The sequence below is a fragment of the Lithobates pipiens genome, unplaced genomic scaffold, assembly GCF_037356315.1.
Source record: "Lithobates pipiens isolate NorthernLeopardFrog02 unplaced genomic scaffold, aLitPip1_a1.2 Scaffold_4, whole genome shotgun sequence".
Lineage (NCBI taxonomy): Eukaryota > Metazoa > Chordata > Amphibia > Anura > Ranidae > Lithobates > Lithobates pipiens.
The window spans coordinates 33349-51021 of NW_027507852.1; the positions used below are offsets into that span (position 1 = coordinate 33349).

Here is a 17673-nt window from a genome sequence, read left to right on the forward strand (position 1 = left end):
TTTTTATTTTTAATAAAGGAATTTTTCAAAAGTGTGTTTGTTTTATTTAACCATTTTTTACACTTTCTTTGTGAAATGGTAGGGGTACTTTTGTACCCCCTTACCATTTCAAACAGGGGGGGGGCCGGGATCTGGGGGTCCCCTTGTTAAAGGGGGCTTCCAGATTCTGATAAGCCCCCCGCCCGCAGACCTCCACAACCACCGGCCAGGGTTGTGGGGATGAGGCCCTTGTCCTCATCAACATGGGGACAAGGTGCTTTGAGGGGTCACGGACCCCCAAAGCATCCTCCCAATGTTGAGGGCATGTGGCCTGGTACGGTTCAGGAGGGAGGGGGGGCCGCTCTCTCGTCCCCCCCTCTTTTCCTGCGGCCTGCCAGGTTGCGTGCTCGGATAAAGGGTCTGGTATGGATTTTTAGGGGGAACCCCATGTCAAATTTTTTTTAAATTTGATGCGGGGTTCCCCTTAATATCCATACCAGACCTGAAGGGTCTGGTTATGGATATTTAGGGGGAACCCCACGTCAAATTTTTTCTTAAATTTGAGGCAGGGTTCCCCTTAATATCCATACCAGACCTGAAGGGCCTGGAAATTGAATTTGGGGGACCCCCACGCTTTTTTTTTTATTTATTTATTTATTTTTTTATCAATGACTTTCAATGAGTGTTCTCTGTATTACGGGAGCCGACAATTCATTATAGCTGCGAGTGATTTTAAAGGACTTTTTTTCCTGCATAAATGACACTTTGTGCAGGGACAATTCTAAGCACGGGAAACATGCGCCCCTTCACAGGCATACTATAGACAACCCCCCCCCTACGAAATTTAAAGGAATATTACACTTTTATTGTTTCACTTTAATCATTATTAAAATCACTGCTCCCGAAAAAACGGCCGTTTTTAAAACTTTTTTTTGCATTGATACATGTCCCCTTGGGCAGGACTCGGGTCCCCAAACACTTTTTAGGACAGTAACTTGCAGAATCTTTTCTCTCTGTCAAATCTTTTTTCTCTGTAGAATATTTTCTCTATATAATCTTGGACTAATAGAGGTAAGGTTAAGCACATTCGACCACAGGTTCTATAGACAGATTGTTATCGTCAGAGTCATGTCGAATCTCCTATTCTATATCGAACTGTTGTAACAATGAAAACGAAAATAAAGCATTTATTTATGTCGGATCTTTCGTTTTTCGGATTTTGTGCTTTCATTATCGTTTGTCAAAACGAAAACGAAAATAGCTGAAATTCGGACGAAAATGCATTCGGACGAAAACGAATGCACATGTCTATACTTTACTAGATCAGCAGGGTCAGATTTACTAAAATATAATCTCATTCTTTTTGGTATGCTCAGGGCTAGGTGTGTGGCTGGGGATGGCCATGGTGCTGATGTGCTGCTACCTTTCTCAATAAGCCTGCTAGTGCCTACTGACAGTGCTGACTGAAAGATACACTCCTTCTATGTCCGATACCTCAGTCAGTGGCAAAAGCACTAACTAGTCTGTGGCTGGGACTTGAGAAGTAGTACTGACAGGGAGAAGAAGACCAAAAATACAAAAGAAGCTAGAGGATGCAAAAAGAAATTTAGAAAAATATGGTATAAATGGGTGGATTCGTCTGACACAGTGGCTACAAACCCATAAATAGAGCATGAGGGGATCCTGAACAATTTAGTCACATGGGAAAAGTTAATCTTCCTAGGGGTATTCCCGAGTTTGGTTCGGGGTGAATTTTCACTACCAAAAGCAGTAACCCCCGAGCCACACTCAGGATTGCATTGCAGGATCCAGGCCAAGTTACTTACCTGGTCCCCAGGATCCTGCGATTTCTCCCCGCTGTGTCCGTGAGCTGTGTCCTCTGCAAAATGTACTGTGTGCCGGGCTCCATTCCCTGCGAGCATTGCGACGCATGGGGGCGGAGCCCGGTGGCAAATTCATAAAGTGCAAAAAATATAACACATACAGTACTGTAAGATTATATAACTGTATCAAATCATTTCACATCCCTTTTGTCTCTGGTGCTTTGTCCAGTGCCTGTCCAGTGCATGCACTTTCTTTCTGCCTGGAAACTTGAGAATCTCCATGGCATCCCTTTGCATCAAAAGCATTTTTTGACTAACTAGAAAACAGCGATAGTAAATAAGAAACACTTGCAGAATTGAGCGATAGTGATTCATGGGGAAATCAGACACTGAAAGCGACAACAGTGACAATTCTACGACTTAGCAAATTTCAGTGTTTTATTGAATATTGACTTTATTGAGGGATGAGGGAAGAGTACACTCTGACAATATTTTTGGTTTGTTTAATGGAAGTTTGTTTAGCTGCTTTTACTTTTTCTTTCTTGTTTTATACAGTATATATATATATATATATATATATATATATATATATATATATATATATATATATATATATATATATATATATATATATATGAACAAGAAATATGCAAGCAAGAAAATATGAGAAATGTAGATGACTGAGTCCTGCTCTTACTTCTGTCCTCAGAGTAATATGTTCTGGTATACTTGAAACATATTTATAACTACGTCAACTTTCATGTGTTCATTGTATACTTTTTGGTATGTGACAATAAAAAAAACCTTTAAAAGAAAATCCAAAAGAAGCCATCATATGTACCAGCCACCCTGTTACACCCCCTCTCTGTGCACCAAAGAGTCACATGTGTATGGTATGTCTTTTTGGGGTGATTCTGATTGGTTGCAAACTCCATCCAAAAATACCTGCTTATACTGTGCCAATATTTTTTTCTTATCAGGCTTACAAAGTGCCGTTGATTTACTGGCTGGGCAGGTAAAATGCCAGGCATGTGGTAACTCAAACCCTTGGCACAGCTCCTGAGGCTGCAGGATGTTTTTTAGCCCTGGTGATGACATCATAGGGGCCAAGATGAGCGAATAATTAAATCCAGGGGTGATGGTATAGAGGGGAAAGGGAGCTTTGGATTTATTCAGAACTGCTGCCTAGAGGTGAGCTCCAATGCATGGTTCATTCAATTAATGATAGGAGATCATCTTTGTTTTTTCATACAGTCAATTTTAAGGACAGATCATAACTATTATCATGATTGATCATTATTCACTATGTGTATAGTATGGTTGGCATTACATTGATGAAGAAAAATCCATTTGCAGTTCTTCATTGGCTTGGGGACATCTAAAGTAAAAAATAAAAATCATTGCATATGTATAATGTTATATAATATATATACAGTACAGTAGGCACAAATAGCACTTAACTTTGTATAGCACTAACAGTAAAATACAGTGGTGCTTCAAAATAAGAGGTGCCATGAAGCCAAGAAACCAACTATTGGCAGGTGAAGATGCAGAGTCAAGAAACTTATAGACAAATTTACCAAAAACAAACATGAGGATCTCTCATAAGACTCGCTCCATGTATGAGATGAAAAAGTCACTATTACAGTAAAACCTTGGATCGCAAGCATAATCTGTTCTGGAAAAAACTCCTTGTAATCCAGAGTACTCGTATATTAAATCGAATTTCCCCACATGAGAAATAATGGAAACTCAGATGATTCATTCCACAACCATTTATTCATAAGTCCTTTTCGTTTCTAGTTCATATAAAAAGATTATAGCAATGTGATAGGTTGCGTAACCATAAAATGTCCATGCACAAATAGCAGCCTCCAGAAGGAGATTAGAAGAAAAATCCAGCAATAGCTACAGAGTAAAAAAGAGAAGAGATATGCCTCTACGTGTAGAAATATGGTTACATTTAATGAAGGTACAACATTTAGTAACTCACATGGTTGATGATTAAAAGAGGCACATCTAAGTAAACAGGCATCCGGGGTAAAGCTGTCCACATAGACCATGCTCCGCTCCACTGGCTCTCACCGCTGTCAGTCTGCAATCGTGACCGGCAAGACTACCCTGCAGTAGAGCGATCTGAAAACGAGGCTCGAAGAGCTTGTGGAGCACAGCATGGAAGGGATGATGTTGATGGCGGAGGACAGTCTATGCAGACAACTTTACCCCGGACTCATGCATACTTAGATGTGCCTGTTTTAATCATCAACCATGTGAGTTGCTAAATGTTATACAGTACCTTCATTAAATGTAACCATATTGCTACTCTTAGAGGCGCCTCTCTTCTCTTTTATACTCAGTTGTGACGTGACGGTACTTATATATCAAGATATCACTTGTTTATCAAGTCAAAATGTATAAAAAAAAAATAGCTTGTCTGGCAAAACACTCTCAAACCAAGTTACTCTCAAACCAAGGTTTTACTGTATTTCACTTTAAAAGAACATATTTTCCCTGGGGGTAATTATGAAATTACGCATTTAGGGAAAGCTTATTTCACTGGCTGACAATGGACCCAGGTCTATACTAGTTTTTTTTTAATGTATACCTCTACATTTTGTATTCTAATAGAGCACAGTAGAACATGTCATTGAATAATCAAAAGACGATGCATATTAACTTAACAAGGTTGATTTACTAAAGGCAAATGGACTGTTCACTTTGCAAGGGAATTTTCTTTTAGCATAGTGAATGAAGTGAAGCTCTGCTGACTTCTATCATCCAATTATGTACAAGCAAAACTAGTTGTTTTAAACAGAAAATGTTTTTATTTATTTTATTTTCCTTGCACATGATCAGGTATCCTTAACAAAATGGATTTTCACCACATTCACCAAGCTTTAAACGGAAAAGGAAATTTTTCTTTATGAAGTCCCATGTTTTAACAGCGCAAAAAATAGTTGTGCTAGAATATTGACTATATAATGTTTGGTGTATCTACCATAGATAGAAAAGAAAGCATGTTTCAATCAAATTTCAAACATTGAATTAAAGCTGAATGAAAAGTGTATGGGAACTATACAGTAACTGAGTGGGGCCAAACAAAGAGGTGATATAAATTAAGGAAAGTTTATAATCAGCGTGTTGCTTGTGAAGAAAGCAGCCTTACAATGTAAAATGGACAGGGGAACTCAGCATTTATAAGGGCAGGGCAAAGGGAGGTGGAACCTTCAGAATAGGGATAATCAAAGAGGATTATATAACATATGAAGAAATATGGTAGAAAAAGGGAAAAAAATATACATGGTTTACAAAAAGACACATTCCAAGCCAGGTAATTAGAGTGCTCACTGGTGCCATGAGGCTTCAATGAATAGGAGAGAAACTGTGTATTGGATTGGGTCTAAGGCAAATAATTTGACATGCTGCCATTTTGAATACCACCTTAATGCACTAAGGCAGCGGCCTTGTGCTACCGCAGATCCCAATTCACAGTAAGGTACTACTGTGCGTTGTGGTGCCCTACATTGAAAAAAATAGACCACATCCAGTTTTTGGTGCACTGGGGTGTATTGGCGGCCTACTCACAATAAAAGAGCTGCCTCATTGCATGGTAAAGTACCGCAAAATTGTTGTTCATACAACAAATGCCATTCTTGGAGCAGTTTTGATTCTGTGTGTATGTTGCAAACATTGCAATGCAAAGTGGAGCAACATTAGATATTAAACACTGCATCAAATGTATTTATTTCTTTTGCAAACATCATTCATATCTTACCTCACAGCATGAAGAATTTGGCTGTCATTATGAGACTGAAGGCTACAGCTTTAGAAAATAGCACTCTAGCTCCCAGGACAGTCAAGAAAAGCATATTCAGTTTTTCTGAAATATAGAAAACGGTCGATAACATCATTCAATTATGTTGTTTCACCATGCATGGTGAAAACATTAAACTTGTTATACAATGTTTTATTAATGTCGCATTAGTGTTTCCAAAAGTATTGCTATACCATTGCAACTGTTCTTAAATCCACTTTGTGGAAAATAATTATTTTCATATTTTTATCCTGCCTTTAGATTTTTTGTTACAATAAAAAAAAGAAATCTCTTGATGATATAAACTGCTATGCATAATAAGTTATTTCATGCATGGTAATTATTTTAGTAATAAACCACTGGAATTTTGACTTGCTCAGCAAAGTCCTTAGCCGTTATGTCAGCTGAGAACATAATCATTGACATGTATGGCATTTGCCAAAATGTTCTTTTTTATTTTGACTACGCAGATGCTTTATGGTAAAATTAGATTTAAAATCTAATACTGACAAATAATATTTTTTGGCATCAACTAAACTTAGGTAACTGCAAATGTTTTTTATTAACCAGTTCCCTACTGACACACGACGATGTACGTAGAATGGCATGGGCAGGCAAACTGGCCTACAGGTACGTCCAGTTGAAATTGCCGCTCTGCCATCGAGACCCCCGTGCCGCTCTGCCATCGAGTCCGGTCGCAGGTCCCGCGTACTCGATCGCCACGAGGATACCCGCAATCGTCTCACGGGAGGCTGAACGGGGAGATGCCGATGTAAACAGCATCTCTCCCCGTTCTGCCTAGCTACAAGTGACACTGATGTCTGCTCCCTGTGATTGGAGCAGAGATTAGTGTTCACTAACACACAGCCCAGCCCCCTACAGTTAGTAACACGCCCCTAAGATACACTTAACCCCTACACTGCCACCCCTGGTTAACCCCTTCACTGCCAGTGTCATTTAGACAGGAATCAGTGCATTTGTATAGCACTGATTGCTATATAAATGACAATGGTCCCAAAAATGTGTCAAAAATGTCCGATGTGTCCCCCATAATGTTGCAGTCACAATAAAAATCGCTGATCGCTGCCATTACTAGTAAAAAAAAATATTAATAAAAATACCATTAAAAAAATCCCCTATTTTGTAAACGCTATACATTATGCGCAAACCAAATCAATAATCGCTTATTGCGATTTATTTTACCAAAAATATGTAGAAGAATACATATTGGCCTAAACTGAGGAAAAACAATGTTTTTTTATATATTTTTGGGGATATTTATTATAGCAAAAAGTAAAAAAATAATGCGTTTTTTTCAAAATTGTCTCTCTTTTTTTGTTTATAGCGCAAAAAATAAAAACCGCAGGGGTGATCAAATACCACCAAAAGAAAGCTCTATTTGTGGGGAAAAAAATGTTGTCAATTTTGTCTGGGAGCCACGTTGCACGACTGCGCAATTGTCAGTTAAAGCAACGCAGTGCCGAATCGCAAAAAGTGGTCCGGTCTTAAGGCAGCAAAACGGTCTGGTCTGAAAGTGACAAAGCATCTGAAAATAAAACTATCCGTATTGGCCCAAAGTTACGTTTAGATTTTGACATCTATTCAGATGCAGACTATCTGTGGTAAAGAGTTATGTTTTCTTTCTTTCATAATAACTGACCCATTAGTAAGAAGCTTCTAGTTTTTGAAGGCCAAGAAAAATCTGTTCATATAGCAAATGGCCAAGGTTGTTTTGTGGGCTCTATTGGCAAATGCATTTATGAACAATAACTTACACTATGACCTAAACAAGTTTGTATTTTGGCCATCCATGTATATTGGATTTGGTCAGTAGTGTGGTTGGCAAAATTTGATCTAGTATTTCAGAATTAAAGTGTATTTTACTAACCAAATTTGTCACATTCCATTTCTTCTGACCTATCTTCACCTTCAGACGTAGAAGTAATTTCTGTTAGCACAAAGAAAATTCAGATTATTATTTTTTTTTTTAACATTATTTGGTATTTTGAAATAATAAATAATACATTAGCACATTAACTAGTAATTAGCTAATACAGGACAACTTTTTCACTATATCTTACAATGGTCTACACAAGATCACCACGTATGATTTACCTTTTACCCCAGCACAATTCTTGTTGCACCACACTAATATGAACATCTCATCTTACCGAAAGTCCCTACTTATCCATTTGATCAACGCTGCAAAACTTTGTGTTCCCAAACATTGGAAATCCCAAAATAGCCCGTCCATCAAAGACTGGACGTTGAGAGTCCAAGTGATAGCCGAAATGGAAGAACTAATAAACATCTCTAGAGATACCCCACAAAAATTTACTCAGAAATGGGCCTGTTGGAAAGAATTTGAGACTACAGCGGTATACAAGTCCATTTTTTCAATCCCTGACTGAAGGCTGCTATCAGCCCCCTGTACTCCACTGATGAGGGAATCACGTGTTAGTTTAATTCTATATTTCTAAATCTGGCAAGAAATTTTGATAATTTGTCTGCAGAGTACTCTATGGCATTTTAAATGATTACTGTCGGATGGTTCTAGGTGTTCATGTCTGGATCCTTCTTTAGATCCACACATGATACTCAGACATTTGTTATCTTAGGAGATTTATGTTACACAATTTAAATGACACTCAATGGTGACTGCTTGTATCCCTCCCCCACGCTCCTTTCTCCCCCTCCCTCCCCCCCCCTCCTCATTGTCTTGCTACCCTCCTCATCCCCTCCCCCTCCCTCTCTTATCCCCTCTTTACCTCCCCTTTACTATACTACCACTCCTATTCCCCACCCTCCTCCCCTTTATATACCCGTCCTAACCCGCAGGGTGCCTCTTACTATACTCTGTTACGATAAGATTCACAAATGTAACCAAAGAGTTTACCAGCGTATCTAGGACGTAGCTCCAGTGGAGATGTCCAATGGATTGTTTTGCCCCTCATTTCATTGGTCCGGTCTATGAAAAGGGGTTTCCTGACATCTCAGATTGATCTTGATTTGGTTATCCACCCCCTACACTGATCCCTAATGGGATCTATTTTGACCAACAAAGAAGGTTTCTATTTCCCTTATAGGTTGTTATCAAACCCCATATACTGAATCCTGTCTGAGCTCCTCAGCCTCCGATCCAAATTTACATTGGTTCTCACTCCACGGTCTCACCTCTTTATCTTACATATCCAATACTTGTTATATTCATATTTGTTTACAATAGATTTGTATAGATACAAAATGCTCCTAATATGGACACTGAGGTATTGCTATACACTGGACTATGTCATTGGTCTTTCCTTTTTCTTTATCACAATGTTAACGACACATGTGATTCTGTATGCATGTTACCCTGTTTCTTTTCCTTACAATAAAATGTTTTGAAAAAAACAAAAAAAAAAAACAAACACAGAATTTTTGGTTACACATAATTGGACAATGGAAGCCAGCAGAGCTTCACCTTGATACCTATGCTTTGTGGAAAATCCCCTACCAACGTGCAACTTCTGTTGCTATGACTAAGCACCGTGTTCGGTGTGAAACATGTCAGCGGCTGTGCAGTTAGTCTGTTTACCAGCCTAGATGCTATGATTTTAATTACATTTTTGAAATAAAGTTGAATAATTCAGAAAAAAAAAAAAAAAGGTCTATACATTATATATATATATATATATATATATATATATATATATATATATATATATATATATATATATATTTCATGGCATAAAAAAAAATAAAGCCTTACACTGTTTGATGTATTAGCCTGATCAATTTAAACACTATATTCACATGGTCACTAAAATGGCATCCTGTACCACAATTGTCCCTTTTTTCTCTCTGAATCAAACCTGTGGGGGCACCTGCCCAGAAAGTTTTGGAAGCATATACTGTAGCCCATAATGGCATGTGGGCCCTACCGTTCCATTTCTATATATTGGCTATTCATTTGTTAAATATTGGTTCGTTATACAGTAAAAAAAGGCTTTAAGTTAAACACCAGGCTGGTATAAAAACACAAATGAATGCAGATATGTATTATTAAAATTCAGTAAGTGTATTTAAAAAAAAATAGAACAAATACCCAAATTTGACTTGGCATCAGCCTCTTGTAATCCTATGTAGAGTAGAGGGAAACACTAATGCCACGTACACACGATCGGAAATTCAGTCAGCAAAAGACCGATGAGAGCTTTTCATCAGAAAATCCAACCGTGTGTAGGCACCATCGGACTTTTGCTGGTGGAATTTCGGCCAACAAAATATTGAGAGCAGGTTCTCAATTTTTCCGATGGAAAAAGTTTTCGATCGGAAATTCTGATAGTCTTTAGTAATTCCAACGCGTAAAATTCCTACGCGTGCTCGGAAACAATTTGACGTATGCTCGGAAGCACTGAACTTCATTTTCTCAGCTTGCCATAGTGTTTTTCTACGTCACTGCATTCTTGACTGTAAGAATTTGGTGTGACCGTGTGTAGGCAACACAAGTTAGAGTGGAATTCCATCTGAAAAACCATCCAAGGCTTTTCTGATGATAATTCCGATCGTGTGTAAGCGGCATTACAGACAATTAGGCATCCTATAGTGTTCATATGCTGATAAAGGATATGCTGACTGAAAGAGAAAGCAGAGTGAACAATTAATCTGCTTCTGCTCCTTCAGTGTCCAATTACAAGATTAGGGCAGGGTGGTGACCTCAATATATTGCTCAATTAGAACAGAGAAAAGTCAGGTCACTAACCTGGCTGTCTGGCTAGCCGGGCCATTTAACTTGAAAAGTTAGGTTAATAACCTGGCTGGCTGGGCTGTATAAATATCAAGAATGGATGGGTAGAAATACTAAATCTTTTGCAGGTAACCACTTCCCCATGCATTGTAACCATTTATTTCACTTTAAAATGTACTGTATAAACAAGGATGAAATTAAACATGGCATATACTTTTATAAGTACTTGCAAAGAATAATAGAAGAGAGCACCTCTTGATCCTAAAGTATTATCCTGAGTTGTCAACCATATGTTCTGGTGCTTTGCTTGACACTGCACATTCTTGGTTCCCAGGTTAGCCACTAAGATGGCACTGTACTTTCCCTGCCGTGAAAGGACTGGGGAGACCTTCGCTGGCCCAGAGCTGCTTTTAGAGGAATTCATGTAGATCTCAACATTTTTAGGGTAAAAATCCTTCACAAAACAGGCTGTAGGAGAATTGGTTTCATTAGACTTCAGCACAAACACTGAGGGTGAAGAGGGATTTTTATTGCCTAGAAGAGAAAACATGTTAAGGGGTAACAGATATAACACTGGATATAAGAGAGCAACGTCAGTAACGTGCTTTAAAAAGTATCATTTAAAGTAGATCTCTGTAACTGGCAGTCACTGCACCTCACGAGCCTCCAATACCACCCAATTTTTCCCAGCTCTATGGTATTGCTTATAAATGTGTAAATCTGTAAAGACAGATGTGTCTAAACATTATATAAAACCTAAACCATTGCTGGAAAACATTGAAATTTATGTATTCATATCATTTGCACCTGATTAAGCTCATATACAGCAATATGAATCATTTGGTATCTCAGTCACCCCATGCTCACCTGTTTCCACTGCCAACCTGGTATCCTTTCCAAAGACCAGAGATCTCGCTTCCACATGCACAGTGAATCAGTGCTTTGTAGAAATAAGTTTGTAGGTACTTAAAAACAATATCTGACTTACAGCAGAAATGAACTTTTGTACACAGCAAAAAAGGAAAAGTACATTACTTAATATTATCTTTATGGCAGGTATTTTTTAGTACTAAATCCATACCTTAAAACTACTGGAAATCTGGTATAATTGGGATAGTAAACTCGTGTTAGGTGTAAAACTGATTGTAAATCATTATGTTTTTAACTCCATTAAAATGAACTGGCCTCTTTACAATTTACAGTCAAACTAAGAGAATACTTTTTATCCTGTACATCACAGCCTTCATGTGGTCTCCTGAGCATCAGTACTGTATTCTGGATGTGGGATAGACCGTTATAAGTCAGGAAGCATGTGATCAGATGAGTTAACTAATGCAGTGCCAAAGAAAAAGTTGCTTTTAGGATGTGCTCCAGCTTCATTAAATATAAAAGCGTGGTTTCATTAATAGTTTATTCTTAATCCATAAGGCAATTCTAGTAATTCATTGGGACATTTCGTATAAGTATAATATGCAAAAAAAAAATTAAAAAAATTATATATATATATATATATATATATATATATATATATATATATATGTACATAATTCCTTCATATTAATTTACATTATGAGCAAGGGGGCTTTTTGATTAAAATACACAAGTTTAGCAACAAGATTTCTGCACTAGAACATATTGGGGTCTATTTAGAAAGGATATAGAGGTTGATTTACTAAAGGCATATAGACTGTGCACTTTGCAAAGTACAGTTGCACTCTGCAAGAGCAGTTGCTCCAGAGCTTAGCAAATAAGCAAAAGCTCTGCTAACTTCCATAATCCAATCTTGTGCAAACAAAAATGCTGTTTTTTTTTCCATTTTCCTTGCATGTGATTGTGTATTCTTTACAAAGTCAAGCTTTACCTCATTTACTAAGCTCTGGAGCAACTGCACTTGCAGAGGGCATAGTCTAGTCGCCTTTAGTAAATCAACCCCACAATGTCATATTTGCACAAGATTTTGCCAAAGCATCATCCACCTGATTTATAAAGCAGATTCCCTGCCATTATTTGCTTTCACATAACAAAGAGATTCACCATCATTCAATTTAAAATGTACTTTTCTTTTTGATTTCAGTCACATTTACCATATTTAAATGGCAGGAAATATTTTTGCCTTATACAATACAAAGGGCGAATTTTTAAGTATAGTAATCTGTTGGGTCCAATTAAAATGCATCATGTACTGGTCTGATTTCAGCAGCCGAGTAAATTGGCTGCACTTATGAGTTAGCACGTTTTTGTTAAACAAAGCAGAGTTGATGCTGAGTCAGATAATACTTACTATGAGAATGGAGTCTGCAACCAAGTTCTTCATTAAAAAATAAATTGCGTATACAGTATATGGCACTATTATAATGCATGCTGCATTGTATGGGTGCATTTGTAATTATATAGGAAAATTAAAAACATACTTTACCACATACACATGTATAGTTTAATTACATTGTATAAACCAGTTGTCTAATTACACAATTATCTCTTATAAAATTCTTTCTATATTTTATTTCAATACATTTCATTTTATTTTATATTGAACGTTCTAGAAAAAAAAAAGCAAAATAGCTTACTTGGCAGAATCTCTAGGAATGTTCCTCTCCCAATAGTGAGTTTATTAGCTGTAGCCCACAGTGAAATACACTTGTTCAAAAACTGTCTGCTGTACATCTGGCAAAATATAGTGTGAGCTTACAGTGTAGTGCTACCACATAACTATCTCTGGGCTGCCTAATGCATTGTGGCTTGATATTCCAGGAAAAGGCAAATAGAATAGCTATGCATTATACCCCACTGTTACAGGAAAATATGTATTCTGTTTTCTGTTCAATAAAGTGCTTATTTTTAGTTACATTGTCAATATTGTTAGATTTCCATTTCAACTAGGTGAGTTGGGTGTTATGGTTATTCTATGAAACATTAATTCACAACCTGTGGGGTTGCTTAAATGACCACTTAAAGGGCTTAAAGTAGAAGTTCAGCCAAAAACGAACTACCGTAACTCTAAATCTACTGACAGCCACATTCTAAAATTAATCTATATAGCCATGTAAAGCAAAAGTTGCTATACATACCTTTTCTGAAGCCAATCTGGTTTGGTCTCCAACGGTCAATGCTGTGTGCAAGAGAGAACCGACAATGGCTGGGAAATTAATGGGAAGTGACGTCACCTATAGAGTTACTTTGGGACTTCCTTTGTCGGCTGCCTCCTCTGTGCACGCTTGGTCCCATACTGAGCCATCAGCAGCGGCTTCAGTATGAAGCCGCCGCTGACGGCTCGGTGTGGGACAGGACTGAAGCAGCTGCAGAAAGGGTATGCATAGCAATTTTTGCTTTACAGGGTTAGCTAGATTCGTTTTAGAATGTGGCTGCGAGTAGATTTAGAGTTAGTTCGTTTTTGGCTGAACTTCTACTTTAACTGCTTTAACTGCAGAAGATTTCACCCCCTTCCTGACCAGAGCACTTTTTGCGATACTGCACTGCATTGCTTTAACTGACAATTGCACAGTCGTGCAACGTTGTACCCAAACAAAATTGACTTCCTTTTTTTTCCACAAATAGAGCTTTCTTTTGGTGGCACTTGATCATCTCTGTGGTTTATAAAAAAAAACAATATTTTGTACTTTTTTCTATAATAAATAGCCCCATCTTTTTTTAAAAAAAAATGTTTTTTCTCAGTTTAGCCCGATTATGTATTCTTCTACATATTTTTGGTAAAAAAAAATCGCAATAAGTATATATTGAATGGTTTGCAAAAGTTATAGCCTCTACAAAATAGGGGATAGATTTATGGCATTTTTATTATTATTATTTTTTTTTGCTAGTAATGGCGACAATCTGCGATTTTTATTGGGACTGCGACATTATGGTGAACACATTGGACACTTTTGACACATTTTTGAAACCATGGACAATTATACAGTGATTAGTGCTATAAAAATGCACAGATTACTGTGTAAATGTCACTGGCAGGGAAGGGGTTAACACTAGGGGGTGATCAAGGGGTTAACTGTGTTCCCTGACTGTGTGTTCTAACTGTGAGGGGAGGGGACTGACTATAGGAGATGACAGATCGTGGTTCCTAGCTATTAGGAACTGGGATATGTGTGTTACACACCTCCTTGTTCTGCCTCTCGTGCCCACGTTCATGCGTGGCCGGTGGTCATTGCGACCACCAGCCACAAGCATCGGCACCCTTGCAACGCAGCAGGCATGCGCGTGCACCTGCTATCCCGCTTCAAGGAGCTGACGTACAGCTACGACAGTTCGCAGGATCGTGCCACAATATAATGATGGCGGCTGGTCGGCAAGTGTTTAAGGGCTTAAAGTAGAAGTTCAAACTTACTACCGTAACTCTAAATCTACTGGCACCACATTCTAAAATAAATCTATCTAACCCTGTAAAGCGAAAGTCACTATACATACATTTTCTGAAACCGGTTCGGTTCGGTTTCCAGCGGTCGATGCTGTGAACCGACAACGGCTGGGAAATTAATGGGAAGTGACGTCACTCATAGAGTTACTTTGGGACTTCCGTTTTTGGCTGCCTTCTCTGCACACACCTACACATTGAAGCTGCTGCTGACGGCTCAGTATGGGAACGGACCGAACCGGACCGGCTGCAGAAAGGGTATGTTTAGCAATTTTTGCTTTACAGGGTTAGCTAGATTTCTTTCAGCGTTTGGCTGCAAGTAGATTTAGAGTTCGTTTGTTTTTGGCTGAACTTCTACTTTAAAGAGCAGCATTTGGGTTAAGACAATGGTGGCAAAAAATAGAAAGGAGCTGGAGAGGGGGTATTCTGCAGCTGGGTAGTGCAACCGAGCAGTTAGGGTCAGTCAACGGGTTGTCAAATTAGCTTTAAAATTTCAGCATGTTGCTCTATTTCAGTGGTCTCCAAACTGTAGCCTAGGTGCTGGATGTGGCCCTTTACTTGCTTCTCTCTGCCCCTTGAGGCATTACCCCCTCCCGTCAGCAACAGTGGGACATTAATTTTTGCCACTGGCACTGACAATGGTGTACTAGTCCTCTCACTGATGCCTACAATGTGGCACTATCCCTCCCATTGATACCAATGATGGGGCACTACTCCTCCCACTGACCCCAATGATGTAGCACTATTCCTTCCACTGACATCAATGATGGGGCATTATTCCTTCCATTGACAACAATGATAGGGCACTCTTTCTTACACTGACACCAATGATGGGGCACTATTCCTTCCACTGAAACCAATGATGGGGCACTATTCTTTCCACTGACACCATTGATGGAGCTTTATTCCTTCCACTGACACCAATGATGGGGCTCTATTCCTTCCACTGACACCAATGATAGGACACTATTTCTCCCACTGCCACCAATGATGGCCTACTATTACTCCCCCTAATACCAATGACAGGGCATTGTTTACTGCCACTGATGGGAAAAAAAGCAGACTTCAAATGCAGATTTCTTCCTGTTCTTGCTGCTACAGGCAGCATTAAGAGGCTGACAAAATCCGTTTCTCTCACTGTCTGCCTAGAGCTGGATTCATCCTTACTGGGCTCTCCCATTGTATGAGAGAGGCTGGTAGAGGCTTCAGTGGTGGGAGGGGGTGGGTAATAGTAAAAGTAATCCAGTGGCTTTTTAGCTGCCTGGATTACTTTTATCTAGTGCAGAATTGCTGGGGCTGAAGAATGATATCTCGATCGTTGCTGCAGCTACAGCATTGACCAAGGTATCACCCTTCCCCTTCGAGGACGTCCATAAACGTGTGGCGGACGGGAAGTGGTTAAATACAGGACACCTTGTTGGGTCCAAAAACTGCCTCTCTCTTACAAACTGAGTGATACTGAACAAAGGATAACAGACGGTAAAGGCATCAGAGATAAGACGTTGCCTTCACTTTACCTTCTGTTTAGTTTCCTCTGTTTAGTTTCACTCATATTGTAAGTGGGAGAGAATAGACATGTGTGATTAGTTTTGTACAAATCTAAAATTCGTATGAATTTCCGTACATTCGGGAGTATCCAAAATACAAATTGCTATGCTTCCGAATTTTGTACGAAATACGAAATTTAGTTTATGAATTTCGGATCCAAATTTCATTACAATCGAAACGTGACTGGTGTTTTGTTGATCAATCAGAGGTTTTCTTCTGCTGCTGAGTGAGGGTTGGGAAAATGACCTTTTTTAATATGGGAGTGGGAGACTGGAACTGGTAGTTGATGGGAGATTCAGAATCGGACAAAATAAGAATGTTCGTTATTTATGATTATTTGTTCTGATGAAGTTAAAAACCCAGGAAGTCAGCACAGCATGGGGATGGTGGGAGCCCCTCATAATGAGCACAGCACGGGGAAGGTGGGAGCCCCTCATAATGAGCACAGCACAGGGATGGTGGGAGCCCCTCATAATGAGAAATTCATCATAACGAAACTAATGAAAATTCGTATTTCGTACGAATCCAAATTGAATTTTGGACACAAATACAAATTAACAGCTAATACGAAATGGAACGGAATGAAACAAATTTGTTGACCGCGCACATGTCTAGGAGAGAGACACAGTGACCAAACCATCCTCCATAAATAGTTGTCTCTATGTAATGTGACAAACGCATTGTGAACTGAGAAAGCAACACTCACTTTTTCTGCAGTCCATGGTGTCTGCAGCGACACCTATCCTGACACGCAACAAGCTCCTCCCCTTCACAGTCAGCTCACCGTATCTCCGCTCCCCCGGTCCCAATGGTTGTGCAGTGAATTGAATTGCTGGCCATGGAGAGGCCGGGTGAGCAGTGCAGGCTCAAGGAGCAGCCCAGCAGCAGCAGGTGCCTTGGACATCTGGGTGGTGGGTATCACCCGGGTGTGAGCCACACCTACCTAGAGATGCCACTGTCCACCCCCGAGCTGACTCGTTCAGTTCCAGGTGTCGCAGCATTTGCACCAATACTCGTGCAAATGTTTAGTATCGGCACCGATACCGGTATCATTGCAACCCTAAATAAAAGCTGATCATTTTAATGACCCCTCCCAGTGAAAAGTGGTTTGTCTCAGCCCTGTAAACTGATACATTCTGCTGGAAAGCTTGAGCTTGTGAAAAACAACAGACTTTCTGGCTGGATCACCAGAAAAAAACAGCCAAAAAAATATTATATTGCAGCTTACCAATTCTTAGAAGTGGTGGTTGCATTAGATTTTCTTTCTATAGGCATTTTACCTCTATTTTTACCTGGTGATCTGGCCAATAAATCTATTACTTCTAAGAGCCCTTTCACACAGGGCACATCCATTTTGACGGATTCCGCTTGCTCAGTGGGGATCAATCCAAGCAATGGATTGCAATGCCAAGCT

At 39.1% G+C, this 17673-nt stretch overlaps 1 gene segment (V, D, J or C); it reads right to left on the reverse strand.

The window, feature by feature from the left end:
* Positions 1-2238: 2238 nt before the first annotated feature.
* Positions 2239-13059, reverse strand: LOC143956667 (T cell receptor delta constant-like). The segment is given in 5 exon segments: positions 2239-3180; positions 5578-5682; positions 7505-7564; positions 10598-10879; positions 12913-13059. Coding segments are annotated over 4 exon segments (543 nt in total).
* Between the last annotated feature and the right edge of the window lie 4614 nt (positions 13060-17673).